The sequence below is a fragment of the Anomaloglossus baeobatrachus genome, chromosome 2 (assembly GCF_048569485.1).
Source record: "Anomaloglossus baeobatrachus isolate aAnoBae1 chromosome 2, aAnoBae1.hap1, whole genome shotgun sequence".
Lineage (NCBI taxonomy): Eukaryota > Metazoa > Chordata > Amphibia > Anura > Aromobatidae > Anomaloglossus > Anomaloglossus baeobatrachus.
Window position 1 is genome coordinate 563,914,972 of NC_134354.1, and position 25,515 is coordinate 563,940,486.

The 25,515-nt window shown below is 41.6% G+C and overlaps 1 protein-coding gene across 1 annotated transcript in view; it reads left to right on the top strand.

Moving 5' to 3' along the window:
* The window catches only part of ITGBL1 (integrin subunit beta like 1), a 595,662-nt gene that overhangs the window by 477,231 nt on the left and 92,916 nt on the right, over nucleotides 1–25,515 (top strand). The window contains exons 8-9 of the mRNA XM_075334352.1: nucleotides 10,459–10,575; nucleotides 21,240–21,386. Coding sequence (XP_075190467.1) covers nucleotides 10,459–10,575; nucleotides 21,240–21,386 — 264 coding nt within the window. The remainder of the gene's footprint in view (nucleotides 1–10,458; nucleotides 10,576–21,239; nucleotides 21,387–25,515) is intronic.

The window sequence follows — 25,515 nt, forward strand, 5'->3', positions numbered from 1 at the left end:
ATAGGTGTCACACGCAACGACATCGCTATCGCGGCCGGATGTGCGTCACAAATTCCGTGACCCCAACGACATTGCTTTAGCGATGTCGTAGCGTGTAAAGCGGCCTTAAGTGTTCAATTGGGTTGAGGTTAGTGGACTGTGTGGGACCAATCCAGCACCTCTACTTCATTATTATTGAACTATTTCTTCTTCAGTTCGATGTCCTGCTGGATCATTATGTTGTCCTTTTTATGCCAATAATACTTGAGTGTATGAAGTATGTCGTCTCATACGATACTCAAATATAGCTCAGCATTGAAACCCCCATTGATCCTAGTCAAGTATACAAAGCCTTTGGCTGTGAAACATGCCATACAAGGCTTCCACTACCGAACTTGACAGTTCCCTCTATTTCTCTGTTAGCCCCCTTTTCTCTTGTTTCTTCCAGACCCATTTGCACCCATCTGTCATGCTCAGAGTAGTGAGTGTCCAAATACATTGCGTGACAGCTGCTCTCAGACCTACAGATGTCTGGTGCACTACACAACACACAACAAATAAGGGGGTCAATGGGGACACTTGTACAACTCTGGGCTCTGCAGTTAGGGAGAGGGGTGAAGGAAAACCTGAAAAACTCACGTCAAGCTGTTTGCTGTCTCCTGTCCCTATATGGGGTGTTTCAACCCTTCGTCAAGCTTGATACCTAATCCCTCGCTAGTCCTGCAAACGCACTGGCTAGTGAGATGGCAAGTGAGAAACACTTGCCCTACTGCTGTACTAATCAACAGGTAGGGAAAGGTATACAGACAGAGCAAAAACTACATAACATAAACTTGAAAGCTGAAACAACATGGCCCCTACAACTAGATAAGCAGCAGAAATCCAGCAGCTCCTAGAGACGTGCAGTCACCTAGGTGGTCAGGAACAAAATGTTGTATGTCCGGCAGAAGTAGAAGTAGGGGGAGACTTTTTAAAGGAGATGAGAGGGGTCACAAACCAGATGCACATGAGGTGATTAGCTAGAACCTTCTAGCAGGAAAATGCTGACATATAGGGGTACTTTGCATGCTGCGACATCGCTAGCCAATGGTAGCGATGCCGAGTGCGATAGTACCCGCCCCCGTCTCACATGTGATATCTTGTGATAGCTGCCGCAGCGAACATTATCGCTATGGCAGCTTCACACGCACTTACCTGCCCTGCGGCGTCACTCTGGCCAGCGATCCGCCTCCTTCCTAAGGGGGCGTGTCATGTGGCATTACAGCGACGTCACACGGCAGGCGGCCAATAGAAGCGGAGGGGCAGAGATGAGCGGGACGTAAACATCCCGCCCACCTCCTTCCGCATAGCTGGTGGACGCAGGTAAGGAGAAGTTCCTCGCTCCTGCGGCTTCACACACAGCGATGTGTGCTGCCACAGGAACGAGGAACAACATCGTACCTGCCGCTGGAGCGAAATTATGAAAATGACTGACACTACACAGATCACCGATTTTCAACGCTTTTGCGATTGTTTATCGGTGCATCTAGGCTTTACACGTTGCGACGTCGTTACTGGCGCCGGATGTGCGTCACTTTTGATTTGACCCCGACGACATCGCAGTAGCGATGTCGCAACGTGCAAAGTACCACTAACTCCTGAAGTGCCAACTGAAAGCAAATACGTTTAATATGCTGAGCCACCTAATAGTGAGTGAAGCTCAGATCACAGAACCATCACACATCACTCAACCATGAGAGACACTTGTGACACCATCAGATCCTAGTCTAATGACTTTTGTCTCATTGGTCCAAATTACCAATTTTCAGTCTTCCACTATCCAATTTTTGTGCTTCTTTGCAAACTTGAGATGACGATTCTTATGATGATATTGAAGTTGAGGCTTCTTCTCCTTTTTTAGGGTCATCATCCCAGACTTGTGTAACGTGCATTGCATGGTGCTTGTGTAAGACATGTTAAAATCCCTGCAGTACAGAATGTTGATAAAATGTGTAATGTAATGTGATGTAAAGTGTAATATGTTTCTGCATAGCATTGTATAATAAGATGGTATAATGTATAATGTAATATACAGTACGTGTATCAGCAACCGACTGGATTATCCTTTGGGGGAGGAGCTAGTGCTGGGTAAAAAGACAGCCTCCATCTTATAATACAGATAGGGTTTCTGACTGAGAAGATAGTGGAGTTCTGGCATAGGTGCAAGGTGTTACCAGATATCTCATTGTTAACGCCTGAAAGTCTGGAGTCAACCGCTTGAGTTTGGTACCAGAGTAAGCATCCATTTTTCCTCAAATAGGGGATACAAACGTGGAGTTTGGCTATGGGAGTACGTAAAAAGCCTGTTAAAAACCATTGGCCTAAGCCAGGGGGTTTGGAGTATTAAGGACAGACTTAAATGGAGATAGATCAGCGAGGAACCAAAAGAAAGTCCTGAAATGAGTTGTAACCAAGGAAGGAAGGCAAGAAAATGTCTTAGCACTTGTGATGTACCACCATTTGTTGAAAAAGACTGTTCAGTAAAGTAAGTTTTGAAGAAGAACTTTGGGTGTTCCATGATTCATGCGTTGCTGACCCTGAGTGCCAAAACTTGGAAGATGGCAGCAAAATGCCAGAAACCTGGGAGTTTCTTGTATTAGCATTTTCAACGTGAGGTGCTACGGTGCAAAAAATGGCCTCTCTCATGACTATCACCCTCTGGCACCTTTCATAGGTTGTCATTTGTAGTATACAGATCAAAAGCAAAATATTAGAAGCAAAACAGTAACAATGCAGTGATATGACAATATGATAATCTACATAACTAATCATATGATTAAAAGTTGTAAGTTAAATTTATGTATGAGATAGCCAAGATGATTGTCTATAAAATGAAGGTAGTCTCAAGCTCAAAGCTGTAGTGGATGGTGAGATATGGAGCCTGAAAGTCAAAACTTCAAAACATTGTTACTGTTTTGCTTGTCACTGTACAAATATATTGCTATATCTCGAGTCGGTATAGGGACATAGCATGCTGGTAATGTGTAATCAGAAAGTTATCTATTCTCTAAGTCAGTTTTTATGATAAGTTTATTTTGTAAATATTTTAGAATGGTCACTTAATGAAAAAAATGAGATCTTGCAATTTTCACATTGGCCACTAAGCCTAATACTAAATTCACACTTCCTGTTATTCGTGAAAGTGTTTTCTGCAGTTTCATTTTCATCACAGATAGGATTACAATAACAGGTAACATCTCTATACCCAGTAAATAGCACAGAATGGACTAGCTCCTCTTCTCCCACTCCATTTACAATGGCCTTTCCCAAATCATATGCTCAAAAATAGTTTTTGAACAAGTCTATTGATACTTATATCCATTGTGAAAATTGCAATTTTTTTTATTTTTTAATACAGTGAATAAAATAAAACTAAAAACATTTCAAACAATAAGTTATTTTCTCATTACTCATTCCCTTTAAGAAACCTTATAATTTGATGCCAGCACAATGAATACTGAATGCTAATTTCCTGGTAGGTTTATTCATCATCTATTTATATATGCAAAGATGTGTTGAGCGCATGATAATTTGTCGTGTTCTATGTATTTTTTAGGAACTTGTACTCTATATGTGATGAGAGGTTACACCATCTGCTTCTTTTAATATATACCAGTAAAATGATATATTGAGCCACTTTCCTAATGTTACATATTTCTGTAGTCAATCCTCACAGATAATAGCAGACATAAACTTATCCCCTTTCCCATCCGGCGATTTTCCATTTTTTGTTTTATTTTTTTCCTCCCCTTCTTCCAAGAGGTAAAACTTTTTTATTTTTCCATCACTATAGCCGTATGAGGGCTTGTTTTGTGCAGTACTTTTGAATGACGCCTTCATTATGCCTCATGTTATACTGCAAAATGGAAAAAAAAAGTCCAGGTGCGATAAAATTGCATAAAAAGTGCAATTCCACAAATGTTTTACCATTTTTACTGTAAGTCAAAACTGACATGACAATAAGATACCCCAGGTCAGTACGAGTTTGTAGACACCAAACATGCACAGTTTTACTTTTATCTAATTGGTGAAAAAGTTCAGAAGTTTGTAAAAAAAAAAAAATAAAAATCGTTGTGCTCTTGTCGCCATATTCTGAGACCTGTAGCGTTCTTAATTTTTGATATCTAGGGCTGTGTGAAAGCTTATTTTTTGTGTTTTGAGCTGATGTTTTAGTTATACCTTTTTTGGGTTGATGGGGTATTTTGATTGCCTGTTTTTCTGGCGTTTTGATTTTTTTATTGCTACGCCCTTTACAGATGAGATTAATTGATTTTATATTTTGATAGATCAGACATTTCTGAATTCGGCGATATCAATTATGTGTATTTTTTTTATTACTGTTTGAACGTTAAGTTTTATTTTATTTTCTCATATTTTAAGAAACTTTTTTTTTTACTTGTTTTTAGTAGTCCCCTTAGGTGACTTGAGGCGCATATTGCTTCTGTTGTTTAGAGTGATGCTGAAGATATACTGTTCTCCTGTGAATCCCGTGCTCTTTCGGCATTCACAGGAAGTGGGTTGTGACAGCGACAGGGGTCATCAGCTGATCCTTTACTGTTATGACAACTGATTTGCAACCCGTGATGGCATCAGGGGACCGTCGATGGCAGTGGGGAATGGTGCGATCCTCACCTTTGACAGAGTGATCTAAGGGGCTAAGAGGCATGGGGGGATCTCCGATCCACCCTCACCTCTTTGCTGCACATGTCTGTTGATCAGATCAGCAGGCATGTGCGGGGAATAATAAAGTTTCGCTGTGCAAGTCTGCATTAAAGGGAGTGAGACGACTTAGAATGAGCTGTGCACACTGATGGTTAACAGTGGCAGTAACTCCGGGTGGGCCCCTCTGAGTGTGGGACCCGGGGATACTGCACCCTCTGCCCCCCCAGTAGCTACAATATGCTATTGACTCACACCTTTCAGATAAGGTCCCCGTGGAGGAAGTAGCAGTACAGCCAAATTTGTCTGTGTCACATTACAAGTCTTTTTAGTAGTTCTCCTCTCATAGCACTGTCATCTCTGCTGCAGTGCTCAACTATTATGGGGGCCTGTTCTTTAGCCACTGTGCTGCTGCCTGTTTGTGATTGGTAAGCATCATACAGGGAGTAAAAGTAGAAGCTCCAAGCGAATACTATCTAATTAAACCAACTTGGACTTAAAATTTAATGCATTAGGTGCCAAATATTTTGATTGCTAATATCCGCACAATGGGAAACAGAATGAAAAAAATAAAAAAGAAAGCGTTTAGTTCCACTCTACACTTTGGTCTGGTTAACAATTGAAAAAATTATCATGAAAATCATATAAAAAAATATAAATGATCTATGCAAAAATGACTGTCAGATGCTCAAAAATCGCAAACTATTTACAGTTGTGATGTTAAAGGCAATCTGTCGGCAAGTTTTTGCTACCTCATCTGAGCACAGCATGATGTAGGCAAATAGACCCTGAATCCAGCAATATATCACTTAGATTAGTGTGTATAAGAGTTCTGACACAATCATAGTTTTTAGATTTAGGCATGCAGCAGAGCTGAAAAAGCTAAACACACCCTCAACAGGCACTGCATGTACATTTCTGTAGACTGTGAGGAGCTAATCACAAGAGGGATCAAAGTTGACAACTATCTGGCATGAGCCAGATAATCACAGCAATGATAATGTCCTAGTGATAAAACACTCAGCTTAAGTAAAGAACAGAAAAGACAGGAGCTTGACACGTGACTAGTGATGAGGGAGCACTACCACGCTCGGGTGCTTGGTACTAGAAACGAGCAGGTCAGACACTTGGATGGGCTCAATTTGAGTACCAAACCTAATGGAAATCAATGAGAAGATCTTTTGGAAAAATGCACAAGTTTCCCATTTACTTCCATTATACTTGGTACTCGAGTGAAGCCCATCTGAGCATCTGATTTGCAAGTTTCGAGTACCGAGTACCTGAGCGTGCTATTGCTTACTCATCACAACATGTTACATATCGCTGAATTCTGTGTTTTATTCCATATCTTATGCTGTTCTCAGATTAAATAGAAAAAACCTGCTGACAGATTCCCTTTAAGTTGTGGTTTGCTTATATTAAAACAAATTTGTCATCACACTATTATTAGCCCAAACAGCACAAAATAATATTGTGCCATTTGGCTAATAAACATTTATGAAGAATAGAGCAATCTACGTATAGGTTTTCATGTCCGAGCAGCTGTGCAATTTCAAGCGTCATTTGGACTCTAGAGCACTGGAAACATGTTCTCTGTAGTAATGAATTCGTTTTCACTCTCTGGCAGTCTAGCCTCCACTGAGACGTACCTAAACCCCATTGAAATAAGTCAAAATAAAGTGGAACGTCAATTGGGAGCCAGGCCTTTTCATCCGAAATTAGTGCCTGACCTCACAATTGCTCTTTTGGCTGAATGAGAACAAATTCCCACAAACTCCAAAATCTCTCCAAAGAACTCTATAATGATTTTATTGACCATAGCCAAGCTTTTCAAAATATGCAAAATGATGATCCGTGGATCATATTATTGTAGTAGGAAATAGTGCTTGTTCTGATAAAACAAAGCACAAGCACAATGAAAATGGAAGATCATGAACTTTTCCTAGCAGCATAAATGTAACAAATTATTGTATCAATACTGAAAACATATAATGGTGTCTCTTTGATAGAACTACACTCATAGCTCAGGACTACTGTGCTTTTAGCATCTTAAAAGTTATGATATTAAAAAGAAACTTTGGTGACATATGTAATTGAGATAATTTATAGCACTTTGAAAAACACAAACGATCCACATAAGCTGAAATAATGAACTATAGCAGATTTAGTATTTATAAATAAAGATGAGTGGATATTTGGGTTTGCCGAGTTTGGCAGATCTGTTGTTAAAAGTACCCAAACTTGACCCCAAATCACATAGAAGTCACTGGGGAAGGTGAACTTATGTGCTGTGAAATGGACATAAAAAGGTCTAGGGGGCTGGAAAATGAAGCAAAATAGGGGTGAATCACATACCCATGGGGTCTTGGGGATTACTCGTCACCAAGCCGGTGTCGGTTTGGGGATGTCACAGTGGCCTGGCCCGGTTTCGTGACCCCGGCGGTGTCAAAGATGGGGATGGTGATGATGGAGTAGTTATGTGACGTCACCTGTGGTATGTGGCCAGTTGTTAGCCGCCGCTGCTGGAAGTCTCTCTACTGGGGCAGATTGTGACGCATCTTGGATGTTGCAGCTCTCCACAGGTAGAGCAAGGCCCCAGGAAGGGTGGGAGTGGTAGTCTCTGTGATATAACGTTGGGTGCAGGACTGGGGATGCTGGTAATAACTGGACAACACAGGGGGCTGTGGTTTCCTTTAACTTTACTTAGCAGTTGTTAATACAGGCCCGAGAGTCTGTTCCAGAAGATGATGGGGATCCGGTCAGCCTGGAAGCAATGAGGGGATTCACCCTGCCAGGTGGGTTGGAGGCCTTCCTTGTGGTGCTATGTGTGTGAGTCTCTGTGACTTGGAGCTGCACAGTGACCCTCTTCCTAGCTGTTGTTTGTACTTTCCCTTATAGCAGGCAGCGCGAGCCGGTCCTGGGCACCGCCTGTGTAGCTGCGGCCCTGGGCTCTATTATGCTGCTTTACCTTTGGGCTTTCCTTGGGTCATGGGGCCTTAAAATCTCCGACCCTCCGGGCTTCATTGATGGGGCTTTAGCACTCACCAGTCGAGGACCCTGGAGTCCTGCTACTACACCTGGTCCTGGGAGAGTTTGGGAGACAGCTCTCTTTCAGCGACCATGCTTGTTCTTTGCCTCTACTCGAATGAAGTGTTTCTCTTAGTGGTCCTGTGTGTGTGTCTGTGTAACCCTTCTTCCAGGCCAATATCCTAGGGAAGCTTCCCTCAAAACGAGTCCTTGAGCTCCCCCAACTGGCCTAGAGTTAGGAAATGTTGAATGTTGGTATACCTAACATGAGAAACCCCCTCCTTGCCTCCAGGCATAGCATCACCCCCGGTGAAGAGGGCAGCACTACTGTGGCTCCCAGACCCTGGGGTGCCAAATAAGAGCAGAACAAATGCTCTGCAAACAAATCTGGATATAAGGAAATAACTTAAAGGTGTTCTAGCACCATAGCAATCATGGCTAAATAGAAAGTCTATTAATAAAATGAAAAAATTTGAGTTCCCCAACAGAACCAAAATTTTAAGAGTGCCCCTACAGAGGCTTATTTCAGAGTTCACCCACAGAGCTAATGTTTTAAGAGTGCAGCCATGGAGCCTATTTTAAGATTATCCCCACAGAGTCTGGTGCAGAGTGGCCACACTTTTTCTCGGGTTCGCTCATCGCTATTTATAAACTATGAAATATGATGCAGACTAGAATGTAAAAAAGGACTGACCAAAGAAATCTGAAAAAATAAGGAAAACAAGATGTTTGCTGATATAAGTAACCTGATGTGTGTTCTTTATGCACCTAAACAATAATTGAAAAGGACACATCACTCTAAATGTTGTCCTTTACTTAAGATATTTACACATCCATATTTAAACAAGTATGTGAATAAACGGTAGCAGTGGCATCACTATTTTGGATCAGTTTATACTCTGTATTTAGTTTTAGCCCTTTACCGACAAAGCAGCACTGTGGAATAAGGCCCCTTTTACAGCTGCAGTTAACGGGCCTTATTCCACAGTGCTGCTTTGTAATGGCACTCGGTTATAAGGGTATAGCGCCCCCAGCATTGGAAAATCTCTGTGGTTTCAGCTACCAGGGGTAGCTGAGATCCTGGGGATCACAATCTGGGCCGCTTTTCTAGTCCCTGGTCATATGATTGCCGGTATACACCTCATAACTGCGATCATGTAAAGTGCCAGTAACAATAAAAACATGACCTCCCCTAGTCTTCCCCCAGTCCCTTGGCATGGCCAAAATCCCCCCTAGACGCCTCCTCAGCTTCTAAAATGACGGGCGCATGAGTTGTGTGCTCACCAAAACAGTCCTCCTTCTCCGATTTTTTTCCCATCTGACATGTCTCAGAATCCTTGGTGTCCTATGTGTTAGGTGAATGGAGCTGAAGCTATGATGCTAAGTGAGTCAGGCACAACCAAGGAGCTTGCTGCAGCAATTTTTTCTTCCACAGGAAAAACATGAACTTCCAATGTGAACCTGCTATATGGAAGCAATCAGGTCACTGTTGTGCACTCTATGGAATTCACTAATGGCACAACTGTAGAGTATGTAAAACTACTGGTGACAAACTATTAGGTGTGACAATCTAGTAGGACCGTAAAGCTACTCCACCTGTTTTCTTTCTTGGTACAAATCAGTCATTCTCAGTGGCCCTTCTTAAATCATAATGGGTTTGTGTGGTTCAGTTACTTACAACCACAAAAAATCTTCCGTGATCCCAGAGCATAGACCTCAGCATTGTTAAATGTAACCTTTCATGCTGAAATGGTATCTGGTTTGCAGGCAGGATGGTATAGAGCAGGAAGAGCTGTCAGCTTCCTATACATTTTTGTGGGAAAAGTTTTTGTAAAACTTGCACTTTATTCATTGAATTCCCAGGAGTTTGTACGCCTATGATTTCAGTCATTGACCGTCTTCCCTGGATTACTGTGCGTGCAGAGACAGCTGTCAATCACTGAATAAGACCACCCACAGGAGCCATATGCATAATAGCACAAGGTATTTCACCTAATAAGATACAAGTTATACTGAATCTTATCCTACAAACCTATATATTGTTCTCCTCAGCTTCTCCTTCTCTATATCATGCTGCCGACAGATTGGAATACAAGTACAACCTGACAGGTTCCTTTTAAATATGAAAGACTTCATAAGCTGGTGACTTTGAAAGCTGAATACCCAGTTGCATAGCCCTAATATCCTAAGAATTGGCATCAGAGGTTGTATAATAGTCCCTTTTCATTTTAGAGATGGACAATATAGCTATGGACCATACAGATCAAACTTGAGACTAACTTGTTTAATTTAATGGATCTCATGTAACATTCATATTGATGTAATTTCCTCCAGGTTCCGAGCCAAACCATTGCCATGTGTGTATGTGTATAGAAAGGCCATGTTGACCTGTTGCACCAGGACCCATAAGTATTTAGTTATGTTTCTGATCATATACACTTCTTGTGATAGTTTCAGTGTAACTATAACCATATCACAGTATGTATATTGGTACAGGTGTAAGCGTGACCAGATAGGATGATGCTATTTATTAGGTCCTTTTGCATAATATAGATCAACCACATGCACTGTATATGACTGATATTTTTTCACAGACTACACAATACCTTGTAGAACATCTTGCTCACCTTTAGCCTCCTGCATATTTCCTATGATGATGGTAGTAAGATGTGGCTTGTGAACTTTCATCAGAGAATGTAACTTATTCTGTATGACATAAAGAGATATGACTAATGTGGATATTTTCCACCTCAGGGAAATGTGAATGTGGCCAGTGCACTTGTTTCCCGCCTGGAGACAGCAGGGTGTATGGAAAACATTGTGAATGTGACGATCGGCAGTGTGAAGACCTCGAAGGCAAAGTCTGCGGAGGTAAGAATTCTTGTACTCAGCTTGTGAAAACAAACTCATTTCTTTGCATTGGCAAGTAAATTTCGCACATTGAAGGCTGTCATAGAACTATGTCTGAATGTGTTGTAATCACATACATAATACTAATATGTGAAGGTCATTAGAAAATGAATTAACACGTCTATATACTGAGGTTTTAGGAGTAAAGTATATAGTATGCCTCATCATGAATCAGAAGCGCTGGACGAGTGGCGTGTATTACTGTACCCTTCTGGAAATTGATTTGTAGCACAGCGAATGCCTCCGCTCATTATAAATTTGACAAGCAGCTGTCGCCTCACCGCCATCCCAGCTCAGCTCCACCCAAGTTCTCAGAACTGGGTGAAAATAACATGAAAATGCCAAATGTTACTCCATCTTAGTACAGCCTATTTTATTCTACTTTTTGAAACTTTTTTTTCCAGAATATTGACGTAAAAGCTTTAATGAATTGAGTCCTAAAACAATATAGTATATAGAAAGGCATCAGCTCACCAAACTGGAAACACAGGCTCAGGAGCAGTGGGACACTTTGCACGGATCAAGTTGGAGCTGCAGCAACAATAAGGAATAAACTGACGGGATCAAGCATGGAATAAGTCAACCAAGTTGAATATAATAAGACAACTTTGAATTGGTACAAGTAAAAATTCTAGAGCAAATAACTGACCAAAAAAATATAGTGAATCAGGTATAAGAAAAGGTGTCCAGTCGGACCTACTAGTTTTGGCTAAAGACCTTTATTAATAGGTTGAACAATTAAAGCTAGCGTCCTTAAAGGGAATATGTCAGCAGGTTTTTGCTACCTCATATGACAGCAACATAATGTAGTTAAAGAGATTCTGAATGCAACAGTGTATCACATAGATTACTGTCTGAAGCCATTCTGAAAAAGTCAAAGAGATTGTGCATTGAATGTGACATATCAATCACAGCAAGAGGGCATGTTGGACTGCCCTGTACATGAGCTTCTAGTCCTGTAATGATAATCACAGGGCAATAAATCCTTTCATTAACATAGACAATTGCACAGACACTGATAAGAGAATCATTGTTGCTTTTTGTTTTTTAATCCTTACAGCATTCTGTCCTTGAATTAGGGTACCTTCACACTTAGCGATGCAGCAGCGATCCGACCAGCGATCTGACCTGGTCAGGATCGCTGCTGCATCGCTACATGGTCGCTGGTGAGCTGTCAAACAGGCAGATCTCACCAGCGACCAGTGAACAGCCCCCAGCCAGCAGCGACGTGCAAGCGACGCTGCGCTTGCACGGAGCCGCCGTCTAGAAGCTGCGGAGACTGGTAACTAAGGTAAACATCGGGTATGGTTACCCGATGTTTACATTAGTTACCAGCGCACACCGCTTAGCTGTGTGTGCAGGGAGCAGGGAGCCGCGCACACTGAGCGCTGGCTCCTTGCTCTCCTAGCTACAGTACACATCGGGTTAATTAACCCGATGTGTAATGCAGCTACATGTGCAGAGAGCAGGGTGCCGCGCACACTGCTTAGCGCTGGCTCCTTGCTCTCCTAGCTGCTGTACACATCGGGTTAATTAACCCGATGTGTACAGCAGCTACATGTGCAGAGAGCCGGAGCCGGCAGCACAGGCAGCGTGAGAGCTGCAGAGGCTGGTAACTAAGGTAAATATCGGGTAACCACCTTGGTTACCCGATGTTTATCTTGGTTACAAGCTTACCTCAGCTGTCAGACGCCAGCTCCTGCTCCCTGCTCGCTTCATTTGTTGCTCTCTCGCTGTCACACACAGCGATCTGTGTGTCACAGTGGGAGAGCGCCTTTGAAGAAAACGAACCAGGGCTGTGTGTAACGAGCAGCGATCTCGCAGCAGGGGCCAGATCGCTGCTCATTGTCACACACAGTGAGATCGCTAATGAGGTCACTGCTGCGTCACAAAAAGCGTGACTCAGCAGCGATCTCGGCAGTGAGCTCGCTGTGTGTGAAGCACCCCTTACATAGCAAAAACCTGCTGATTTAAACTCTGAAGTTGTCCTATAGGGCTAGGTTCGCACACTGCGTCTTTTTGATGCTGCGTTTGTGTGCGTTTTTGGCCGCTAAAAACGCACAAAAACGCACCTGCGTCGAAAAAACGTGGCAAAAAATGCACACGTTTTGCCGCGATTTGGTGCGTTTTTTTGCTGCGTTTTGCTGCGTTTTTGCTCATTGCGTCCTTATGCGTTTTTTATCAGTGAACAAAAAAAAAAAGGTCTGATGTCATTTCCTTCTTCAATGTGTTCTTCATTCTCCACTAGTGTATGCAGAAGAGCAGACAGCTGCAGAACTACAAGGCTCAGCATACTCCATCCAATAGTGTATGCAGGAGAGCAGACAGCAGCTGCAGAACTACAAGGCTCAGCATGCTCCATCCAGGACTGTATGCTTGAGGGAGAGTCAGGGGGAGCAGACCTACAAGGCTCAGCATCCTCCATCCAATAGTGTATGCAGGAGAGCAGACAGCAGCTGTCGGACTACAAGGCTCAGCATCCTCCTTCCAGGACTGTATGCAGGATTTCTTTGCCCCCCCAAACAAAAAAAATGACGTGGGCTTCGCCATATTTTTGTATGCTAGCCAGGTACAGCAGGCAGGTACGGACTGCCCCCAACCCCCAGCTGCCTATTTGTACCCGGCTGGGAACCAAAAATATAGGGAAGCCCTTTTTTTAAATTATTTCATGAATTTCATGAAATAATTTAAAAAAAAATGACGTGAGCTTCGCCCAATTTTTGAGTCCAGCCGGGTACAACTAGGCAGCTGGGGATTGGAATCCACAGTGCAGGGTGCCCATGCTTTCTGGGCACCCCCGCTGTGAATTGCAGTCCCGCAGCCACCCCAAAGAATGGCGCTTTCATAGAAGCGCCATCTTCTGGCGCTGTATCCAACTCTTCTAGCTGCCCTGATGCCGGGTGGCTCGCCGGGTAATAATGGGGTTAGGGCTAGCTGTATAGCTGGCCCTAAGCCCGAAATTCATGGTGTCACGCCAATATTAGACATGGCCACCATGAATTTCTAGTAAAGATAAAAAAAAACACAACACACAGAAAAATATTTTTATTAGAAATAAAACACAACACAATTAGTGACTCCATCTTTATTGAAATAAAGAACCCCCCCTCCGCAGTAATCCTGGGTCAGGGTCCCGCGCCGTCCAATCCGGATCCAATATCATCTGATCGGTTTGCTGGAAGGCAAAGCGATCAGATGATGTGTCAGGATCAAGTGCCTGAATCACATCACACATCAGCTGATTGTATAAAAGCCGATTATACATCATTATATATACATTATATATCAGCCGATATCAGCTGATGCATCGGTGCAAAAAAAAAAAAAAAATAATACTCACTTATGTGCTGATTACCGGCAGCTCCTGGAATGATGGGGCGGGAGTCTGATCCTGTCCGATCGCTGCAGCAGCTGCCGGTAATCAGGGATGAAGTCTCTGACGCATCCGATGATACCGGCTGGGCGCCCGCGTCCCCGCGATACTTACGATCACCTGATGCGTCAGGTGACTGCATCAGGTGATCCATCGCCAGGTCCTGCATCCATCGGAGGTTTCCCGGCCGTCTGCACACAGCCGGAGCGGGGGTGGCGATACCGTGAGAGGAGATGGGAGCGGGCATGGTACCGGGAGTCTGCAGACAGGTGAGTATAACTTTTTTTTTTTTTTTTCTACTGTTAACATTTGTTTTCGCAGCCGCTTCCACCTCCCGCCCAGACATGGCGCCGCACGGCAGCATACATGCACAGGACGGGAGGTGGAAGCGGCGGTGACGGTACCGGGAGGATTCACGCTTCTGTATATACTGACAGAAGGAATCCTCTTCCTGTACACGTCACTTTACTACCCACCACCAGCGTTTATAGCTGCGTTTTTGGTCTTAGAAACGCACCAAAACGCACCAAAACGCAGCTATTTGCGTTTCTCATTGCGTCTTTCAACATCCCATTGAACTCAATGGATGAAAAGCGCAGTGAAAAACGCGGGAATAATTGACATGCTGCGTTTTTGTGGCACCACAAAAACGCAGCTGAAAAAAAACAGATGTGTGCGGACAGCAAAAATGAAAACTCATAGACTTTGCTGGGGAAGCAAAGTCCTGCAGTTTTGAGGCCAAAAACGCACCCGAAAAACGCGCAAAAACGCCGCGAAAAACGCACTGTGCGCACATAGCCAAAAACGCAGCTGAAAAAAAACAGATGTGTGCGGACAGCAAAAATGAAAACTCATAGACTTTGCTGGGGAAGCAAAGTCCTGCAGTTTTGAGGCCAAAAATGCACCCGAAAAACGCGCAAAAACGCCGTGAAAAATGCACTGTGCGCACATAGCCTAGTAGTGCATTCCCCATTTCTATTTAGCATGCAGAGGGAGAGCTAAGAAGAGTGTAAACTGGCACCTTAAATTTAAAAAACAATTAAAATGACTAAATCCGGTATATGTGATGAACAACCAAAGCAATATCATGACAAAAATAACATAACCTGGAATCAAAGTAATAAATAAATAAGAATCAGAAATATTGTAAAATTAGATCTTGTCTAGTGGTAAGACTACTAGCTGCATGGGTTTCCAAAGTAAAAATCCAATTTGATTTCCCTTTTAACAGTTTTCATCTATGGTCTGAATCCCCATAAATTTAAATCTGTTAAGATTACCTTTAGCACCTGTGCAAAATGTCTAGAAAATGCTGATGGTGAAATAGCCAAAAGGTTAACTGCATCACAAAGATGTCTATGTATACGTATTTTAATGGGTCCTGTTGTGCATCCTACATATTGGACAAATTATACACTCAAAAAGCTAGATGACCAGGGGCAGACATACCATTAATGCAATCTGTGCAATCAAGAGGTTAGGTGGTCCATTTCGACCTCCAAAGAAGTATTTTGATAAGCTCTTGGGGTGCAAAAGGCCCATGTACTGTTTTTGCACAGGGGCCCCTTTATGTCTGGGTCCACCAGTATAGATGGCATATCTACTATTACAACTAATGTAGTCATGTATTGCAAAGTTATATTTGTTTGCGCTTGAAGAAAAATAACTTGTTTATTAGACATAATCACATTCTTTACATTTAGTGGCACACACTTGAAAAAGTCCTTTAGGCTAAGCCATTTTTTTATGTCTATAGCTATCGCTCTTAAACAACCAGGTGAAAGCAAAGAGCCTAGAGTTGCTGTTTTTTTCTCTACGTACCTAATATTATCACATAAAATGGTATTTAATTTTTGATCCTGGTTGAGAATAGGAAGGGTTTTTTTACGGAAACGGTGGTTGTATTGTGGACTTTAATATGTATATGACTACCATTTAAAGGTTACCGTAATTTGTTTGTCTCTGTATTCTAGTTCACTGCTATCCATGTTATTCATTATAGATTTGCCTCTGTTCAGACTCCGGTTTGTCGTAGTCTATTGCATGTTTTATTAGATTCTATTAAAAAAGTGTTGTTGTCTGAAGTATTGCATTTCGTTCTGATTAATTCTTCTAAGGGAATATTCTTTTTAATGTGTGAAGGATGGCAGGAGTTGGCAGTAAGAATAGAGCTGCTTTATTTTTATGTAATTTGCTGCCAAATTAGTGTCTTAAAAATTGTTAGTTTCATGGAAAAAAAGCTGGGAAATTCAAAACTACATTGGTTATTTTTTATATAATGCAAAAAGTCATTAATTTTATGCTACGTGCCTTTCCAGACAATATGAAGATCGTCTAAAAATGGCCATACCATGCAATTTCGGGATGAAAAAAAACTGCTATATAAAAACAATTACTCCCATCTAGACATCACAATATTTGCTAATGATACAGAAGATTTCGCACCCAAACTATCACTTTTACTCTGCAAGAAAAATCTACTGTCAAAATCTGAATAATTATGTTTTAAAATAAATTCCAGATGCTAATAAAAAAATCTTAATGTTTGCTAGTTATTTGCTCTGGAGTTTTCACTTGTACCTCTTAAAAGTTAAGTCTTATTTATACTCACCTGGGATGACTTGTCCCACTCTGGATCCTTTCTGTTTGTTCCTCTAAGAATATGGTACACTTCAAAAGGACTGTATTCACTATAATGTAATATCCACAATACCAGAATGCAGAGCAGGAAGGCATTGCAGTATTCAGAAAAAGAATGACACAAATATACGCTATAATCATTAATAGAACTAGTTCATGGTAACCACTGAAAGCAATTGTGCTTTGTCCCAGAGCCAAAGGTTAGTTTCTCCTCCTTTCCACCTATAACGAAATCTTTTTTTTTTTAACCAACTATGTACCGTATTTTTCGGACTATAAGACGCACCGGACCATAAGACGCACCCTGGTTTTAGAGGATGAAAATAGGAAAATAAAATTTTAAGCAATAAGTGTGGCCATGACACACTGTTATGGGGCGAGGATCTGCTGCTGACACTGTTATGGGGGTAATGTCCCCAAATTCTCTATTAAGGTACCCCATCCTGGTAATGATCCTTCTGCCTTGTATATGATCCCCATCCTTGTATATATGTCCGTCATCCTGGTATAGCCCCATCCTGATAAATACCCCCATCATGCTATATACCCCCATCCTGCTATATACCTCTATCCTGATAATTCCCCCATCCTGCTTTATACCCCAATCCTGATATATATGGCCTGCATCCTGTGGCACACAAAAAAAAATAAATGTTTATACTCACCTTTCCTCACTCCAGCAGCATCGCTCGTCTTCCTCTCTGTGCCAGCAGCAGCATCGATCCCTGCAGCATCACAATGTTTCCTATCTGCTGGCATGCTGATGTTTGTGGAGATCAGTGCGATGACGTCATCACTGTGCTCACTGATCTCCACACACATCAGCAGCTGGCAGACAGGAGAAAATTCCGATGCTGCAGGGACCGGTGAGTATACCTTACTTATTCACTGCCCCCCGCTCTGATGATGATGCGCAGGGGGCAGTGAATACAGCCACACATGCTCACTCCAGGCTGTCATTGCCAGGGGTGATCACGCAGGCTGGCTGCTAATTATGCGCGCATCCCCCGCCCATCATCCCGCCCACCTGTCAGTGCCGGCTTCAGCGCTGAGAGATGATGGGCGGGAGGATGCATGCATATAAAATGAGCTGGCCCACATGGTCACAACAGGTGCTGCTACAGCCTGCTCATGCCGCCGATGATCCACTCCACCGCAGCCCCCTCATTCCCCGCAGCCATGCCCTACATTCAGACTATAAGATGCACCCGCCACTTTTCCCCAACATTTGGGGGGAAAAAAGTGCGTCTTATAGTTCGAAAAATACAGTATATATCAAAAATAATGCAGATTTATTATACAGCCATGTACTGTACATCAAAAACAATGAAGCCTTATGATATAGAAAGAGAATCCTACTATACGCTATCAAATACACAAATATATAGTTATTCAAAAACCTCACTATATGAGAAACAAATAATATCAATGTGCAGTACTGATTGGTTATCTTCAAACTATGGCTGAATAAGATACATTGGATAGTACAAAGACCATCATTACTATTTACCATTTTTCAAGGAACCAATATTACCTCTACACCATGACTTCTGTTTTATTACTACATAGTGACTACAGTGGGGGAAATAAGTATTTGATCCCTTGCTGATTTTGTAAGTTTGCCCACTTGCGGGCACTGCAGGAACACGGGCACGGCGTAATGTGTTACCAATGGTTTTCTTGGTGACAGTGGTCCCAAATGCCTTGAGATCATTAACAAATTCCCTCCGTGTAGTTTTAGGCTGATCCCTCACCTTCCTCATGATCTTGGATACCCCACGAGGTGAGATTTTGCGTGGAGCCCCAGATGGATGTTGATTAACACTCATTTTGTATTTCTTCCATTTTCTTACTATTGGACCAACAGTTGTCCCCTTCTCACCTAGCGTCTTACTTATGGTTTTGTAGCCCATTCCAGCCTTGTGTAGGTCTTTGATCTTGTTCCTGAAATCCGTAGAAAGCTTTTTAGTCCTGCCCATGTTGTAGAGGTTAGAGTCTGACTGATTAATTGAGTCTGTGGACAGGAGTCTTTTATACAGGTGACAATTTAACACATCTGTCTTTAATGTAGGTAAAAAGTTGATTAGGAATGTTCAAGTGGTCTGTAGAGCCAGAACTCTTAATGGTTTGAAGGGGATCAAATACTTTTTTCTCTCTGCAAAATGCAAATAAATGTATATAAATTTATACAATGTGATTTTCTGGATTTTATTTTAGATATTCTATCTCGCATTGCTAAAATTAACCTACCCTTAAAATTATAGACATACTGTTAGGCTAGGTTCACACACTGCGTTTTTTTGACGCTGCGTTTTTGTGCGTTTTTTGCGGCAAAAACCGCACAAAAACGCACCCGCATAAAAAAAAACGCACGCGTTTTGCCGCGATTTGGTGCGTTTTTTGCTGCGTTTTGCTGCGTTTTTGCTCACTGCGTCTTTATGCGTTTTTTATCAGTGAACAAAAAAATAGGTCTGATGTCATTTCCTTCTTCAATGTGTTCTTCATTCTCCACTAGTGTATGCAGAAGAGCAGACAGCTGCAGAACTACAAGGCTCAGCATGCTCCATCCAGGACTGTATGCTTGAGGGAGAGTCAGGGGGAGCAGACTTACAAGGCTCAGCATCCTCCATCCAATAGTGTATGCAGGAGAGCAGACAGCAGCTGTCGAACTACAAGGCTCAGCATCCTCCATCCAATAGTGTATGCAGGAGAGCAGACAACAGCTGTCGAACTACAAGGCTCAGCATCCTCCTTCCAGGACTGTATGCAAGATTTCTTCCCCCCCCCCAAAAAAAAAATGACGTGGGCTTCGCCATATTTTTGTATGCTAGCCGGGTACAGCAGGCAGGTACGGGCTGCCCCCAACCCCCAGCTGCCTATTTGTACCCGGCTGGGAACCAAAAATATAGGGAAGCCCTTTTTTTTTAATTATTTCATGAATTTCATGAAATAATTTTTTAAAAAAATGACGTGAGCTTCGCCCAATTTTTGAGTCCAGCCGGGTACAACTAGGCAGCTGGGGATTGGAATCCACAGTGCAGGGTGCCCATGCTTTCTGGGCACCCCCGATGTGAATTGCAGTCCCGCAGCCACCCCAGAAAATGGCGCTTTCATAGAAGCGCCATCTTCTGTCGCGCTGTATCCAACTCTTCCAGCTGCCCTGATGCCGGGTGGCTCGCTGGGTAATAATGGGGTTAGGGTTAGCTGTATAGCTGGCCCTAAGCCCGAAATTCATGGTGTCACGCCAATATTAGACATGGCCACCATGAATTTCTAGTAAAGATAAAAAAAAAACACAACACACAGAAAAATATTTTTATTAGAAATAAAACACAACACAATTAGTGACTCCATCTTTATTGAAATAAAGAACCCCCCTCCGCAGTAATTCTGGGTCAAGGGTCCCGCGCCGTCCAATCCGGATCCAATATCATCTGATCGGTTTGCTGGAAGGCAAAGCGGTCAGATGATGTGTCAGGTTCTAGGGGCTGAATCACATCACACATCAGCTGATTGTATAAAAGCCGTTTATACAATCAGCTGATGCATCGGTGCAAAAAAAAAAAAATACTCATGTGCTGATTACCGGCAGCTCCTGCAGCGGAGTCTGATCCCGTCCGATCGCTGCAGGAGCTGCGGGTAATCAGGGATGAAGTCTCCTGATGCATCCACTGATAGGGGAAGCCGGCCGGCCGCTGGTGTCAGCCCGAGACTTACGATCACCTGATGCGTCAGGTGACTGCATCAGGTGATCCATCGCCAGGTCCTGCATCTATCGTACTAAAAATGAAAACTCATAGACTTTGCTGGGGAAGCAAAGTCATGCAGTTTTCTGAGCAAAAATGCACCCGAAAACTGCGCAAAAACGCTGCGAAAAACGCACTGTGTGAACTTACCCTTAATGAATAAACCTTCGATGATTTATATTGTTGGGGGAGACCTCCGGATCTCTCAGGGTCTCAGAGGAGGATTTCAAATCAGATCTGCACAGATGTTTATGAATCAGGAAAATGACAACTCAGAGACGTATCTCTATTTGGGAGAAACACAGTTGTGGTCTTCTGACCCTTGTTTTCAAAAGGATAACATTTTATACAGCTTTTTGGACAGTCCTTCCTGTACAGTAACATTCCATAGTAAGTTATTCAGGTGTGCCTGGGCGTGGATGACAGTCTACTCAAGAATGTTACTTATTCATGAGTCTAACAGGTTTTCAAAGTATCTGTTCTATTTAGCCCTAAAACAAAGTTTGTTTGCTTATACATTCCTTCAACATTTCAGTCAGGTATGTGTTTAAACCAATACACAGATCATCTTATCTGGACAAACGATTCATAGCATAGTCATTCACAATATATATATATATATATATATATATATATATATATATATATATATATATATATATATATATATATATATATATATATATACATATATATATATATATATATATATATATATATATATATATATATATACATATATATATTATATATATATATTATATATATATTAGTATTGATTGACAAATATTTTTTAAAGTATTACCACTGTTAGTGTAAAGGAAGCAGCAAATTCTAAACTCTGTGTGTTATTAACTTTTTAATAGAACATGGTACTTGTTCCTGTGGTCGATGTATTTGTGAGGCTGGCTGGTTTGGAAAACTGTGCCAAAATGCACGAAAATGCAATGTGACAGAGGAAGAGAGCAAGAGCCAATGTGAATCATCAGATGGCATTCTGTGCTCTGGGAAAGGTACGTGCGTACAATGTAGCACAAATCCATCAGTAATTGGACTGTCAATCAAATGTTTCTTTGCAAAGCATAATCTGAATGATCACTTTATTTCTAAACCGTTACTCCATCAACATTTGGTGTGTCTACCTGGCAATAGCAAACGTAAGGTGCAGACACTAAACAATGGGCGCTTTTTCTGATTCACAAGTTGTACAAAGCGACCAAAGGTTTCAAAAACATATATTTCATTTAGATGTTATCATCAAGAGAAGAATTTTCTGTGAACAAAGCCAATGGAGCACAATGAGTTGAAATGATTGCAATGTTCTGAAAACTTGATATGTGTTCTTTATGTCAATGACTTATCATGGCTGTGAACAAATCATGTCCTTCAGTCTTAGTATAAACAGAAAACCGGATGGCATAACAGTAAGTCTGCATTATCTTCTCTTCAGAAAGTATACTCTGTTGACACTGGGATCATCTCTCATAAACATCATATTATCCTTCAATGTACAATGAATTATACAATTTGTTTGCTAAATATTTCAGAGAACTGTCTAAATACCACAGTGAAGGTGAACTATATATTGTGTCTGCAATAGATACAAAAGTCTATACGCTCCTGTTAACATGCCAGGATTTTGTCATGTAAAAATTCTTATCAAGAAATTGCATTTCAGAACTTTTTCCAGCTTACACATATGCTATACAAATACTTTGAGAAACAAATTGAAATAATTTTGAATGGGAAAATATAAATAACCTTACTGAAATAATTTGGTTGCATAAGTGTAAATACCCTCTTATGATTGGCAATGTGGTTATGTATAGAATTAGTTATTCACAGTTAAACTCATGTAAGTCAGTACATAGTTGCCATAATTTAAAGTGATTCTAATTAACCCCATATAAAGGGTAGTTGTTCTAATAGGATTTTGCTGACATTTTCTTAGTTGCATTTTACAACAAAAGTCATGGTCTGTAAAAAGCTTACAATGCAGCAAAGGCATCTCATTGTTGAAAGGTATCAGTCAGAAGAAGAGTAAAAGATTATTTCCAAGATATTAGATGTAGCATGGAACACTGTGAAGATGGTCATCAAGAAGTGGCTTAAATTTAGCACAACAGTGACATTACATGGAACTGGACATTTAGTGCAAGAGGCTGCAATGAGCTCTACAACAACATTAAAGGAGCTGCAAGAATTTCTGGCTAGTTGTGTACTGCTTGTGACAACAATCTCCCATATTCTTCAATATGTTTGGCCTGTGGGATAGGTTCACAGTACTTTGGAAGCCTTTTCTTACCAATGAAAACATCCAAGTTCGGCTTTAATTTGAAAAACCTAAATCAAGTCTTCAAAAAGCATGTGGAAAAATGAATTATGGTCTGATGGGTCCAAGCTTGAACTTTTTGTACAAAATCATAAAAGGTATACTGACAAACAAAAGGGTAACAATGTTTTGAACTTTTGACTTTCAGGCTCCTTGTCTCACCATCCTCTACAGCTTCGAACATGAGACTACCTTCATTTAATAGACAATCTACTTGGCTATCTGATACATAAATGCAACTTGCAACTATTTAGCAAATGACAAAAAAAAAACAAACAACTGTCTAAATAAAGCATAGCAAGTGTGAATAGGTGCCAGCTGCAATAACTATGTAACATAAACAAAAGGGTACAACAGCATTCTGTAAGCGCTAAGACATACAGTATGCAAACATAGAATATATGAAATTGAAACTGCATTAATGCTATATAGTATAATACAGGCACCGGCATCCCCGCACTGTCCTGCACCTTGGCGGGGATGCCGGCACTCTCACCTTCTCGGCTGCCCTGTGGGGCTGCTCCATCCCCAGCCCCTGCTGCCAACTCCCGGGACCAGCGCACATCATACAGGCCTCACAGGAGCTTGCGCGCACCTTTAGTTAAAGAGCTAGTAAGCCCTAAACCTGAAGTGCTTCTCAACGGTAGGCTGAAAGGCACTAAGGCATCCTCCTCTTAAGGGAGTTGCCAGGGCAACGGGATCTATACAATTGAAGTTGACATGTCCCTGTGTGGTGTGCTGAATTGCTGATACTTATCTGTGTTCCAGTGCACTATGTATCCGCTGCTTTTGCACCTGTAATTACGGGTTGCACCTACGATATGGGCCGCTGCTGCTGTATCCATCCAACTCAGCTGTACCTACGATATTGGTCACTGTTGCAGCATCTACTATCAGATACTGTCTGTGTGCCAGCTGCTTAGGCACTAAGATCCCCTGGCTGTGCCCTTTGCGATTACCTACTAGCTCTAGCCTATCTACATATCCTGTGGTTTTAGCGAAGACTTGGTAGCCATACAGGTACACTACAGTTCAAAAGTTTGGGGTCACCCACACAATTTTGTCTTTTCCATGTAAAATCATACTTTTATATATCAAATGAGTTGCATAATGAATATAAAATATAGGCCAGACATTGACTAGGTTAGAAATAATGATTTTTACTTGAAATAATAATTTTCTCTTTCAAACTTTGCTTTCGTCAAAGAATGCTCACTTTGCAGCAATTACAGCTTTGCAGACCTTTGGCATGCTAGCTGTTAATTTGCGAAGGTAATCTGGAGATATTTTACCCCATGCTTCCAGAAGCCCCTCCCACAAGTTGGATTGGCTTGATGGGCACTTTTTGTGTACCATACGGTCAAGCTGCACCCACAACAGCTCAATAGGGTTGAGATCTGGTGACTGGGCTGGCCACTCCATTACAGATAGAATACCAGCTGCCTGCTTCTTCCCTATATGGTTCATGCATAATTTGGAGGTGTGCTTTCGGTCATTGTCCTGTTGTACGATAAAATTGGCTCCAATCAAACGCTATCCACAGGGTATGGCATCGAATTGCAAAATGGAGTGATAGCCTTCCTTATTCAAAATCCCTTTTACCTTGAAAAAATCTCAAACTTTACCAGCACCAAAGCAACCCCAGACCATCACATTACTTCCACCATGCTTGACAGATGGCGTCAGGCACTCTTCCATCACTCTTCCAGCATCTTTTCAGTAGTTCTGCATCTCAGAAATGTTCTTCTGTATGATCCAAACACCTCAAGCTTTGATTTGTCTGTCCATAACACTTTTTTCCAATCTTCCGCTGTCCAATATCTGTGTTCTTTTGCCCATATTAATCTTTTCCTTTTATTAGCCAGTCTTAGATATGGGTTTTTCTTTGCCATTCTTACCTGATGGCCAGCATCCCGGAGTCGCCTCTTCACTGTAGATGTTGACACTGGTGTTTTACGGGTACTATTTAATGAAGCTGCTAGTTGAGGACCTGTGAGGCGTCATTTCTCAAACTAGTGATTCTAATGTACTAGTCTTGTTGCTCAGTTGTGTAGCAGGGCCTCACACTTCTTTTACTACTCTGGTTAGAGCCAGTTTGTGCTCTCCTCTGAAGGGAGTAGTACTCACCGTTGTAGGAAATCTTCAGTTTCTTGGCAATTTCTCACATGGAATATCCGTAATTTCTAAGAACAAGAATAGACTGTCAAGTTTCAGATAAAAGTTCTCTTTTTCTGGCCATTTTGAGAGTTTAATGAAACCAACAAATGTAATTCTCCAGATTCTCAACTAGCTTAAAGGAAGTTCAGTTTTATAGCTTCTCTAATCAGCAAAATTGTTTTCAGCTGTGCTAACGTACTTGCACAAGGGGTTTCAAGGGGTTTCTAAACATCCATTAGCCTTCTAACGCAGTTAGCAAACACAATGTACCATTAGAATTCTGGAGTGGTGATTGTTGGAAATGGGCCTCTATACACCTATGTAGATATGGCATTAAAGACCATAGTTTGAAGCTAGAATAGTCATTTACCACATTAACAATGCATAGAGTGTATTTCTGTTTAATTTAATGTTAGCTTCATTAAAAAAAAATAATTCAAAAATAAGGAAATATATAAGTGAACCTAAACTTTTGAACTGTAGTTACGGTTCCCCCAAGTTAGAGATCAGTATCTTTGTCCAAAGGATCCACTATCCCTTCACTCAACTCAATGAGCATTACATATAGAATATACTTTAAAAAATTAAGATTCTTAGTGCAAAAATTCAACAATTCATGTGTGCCCATCACCCTCTGCAAGGTGACCATATAT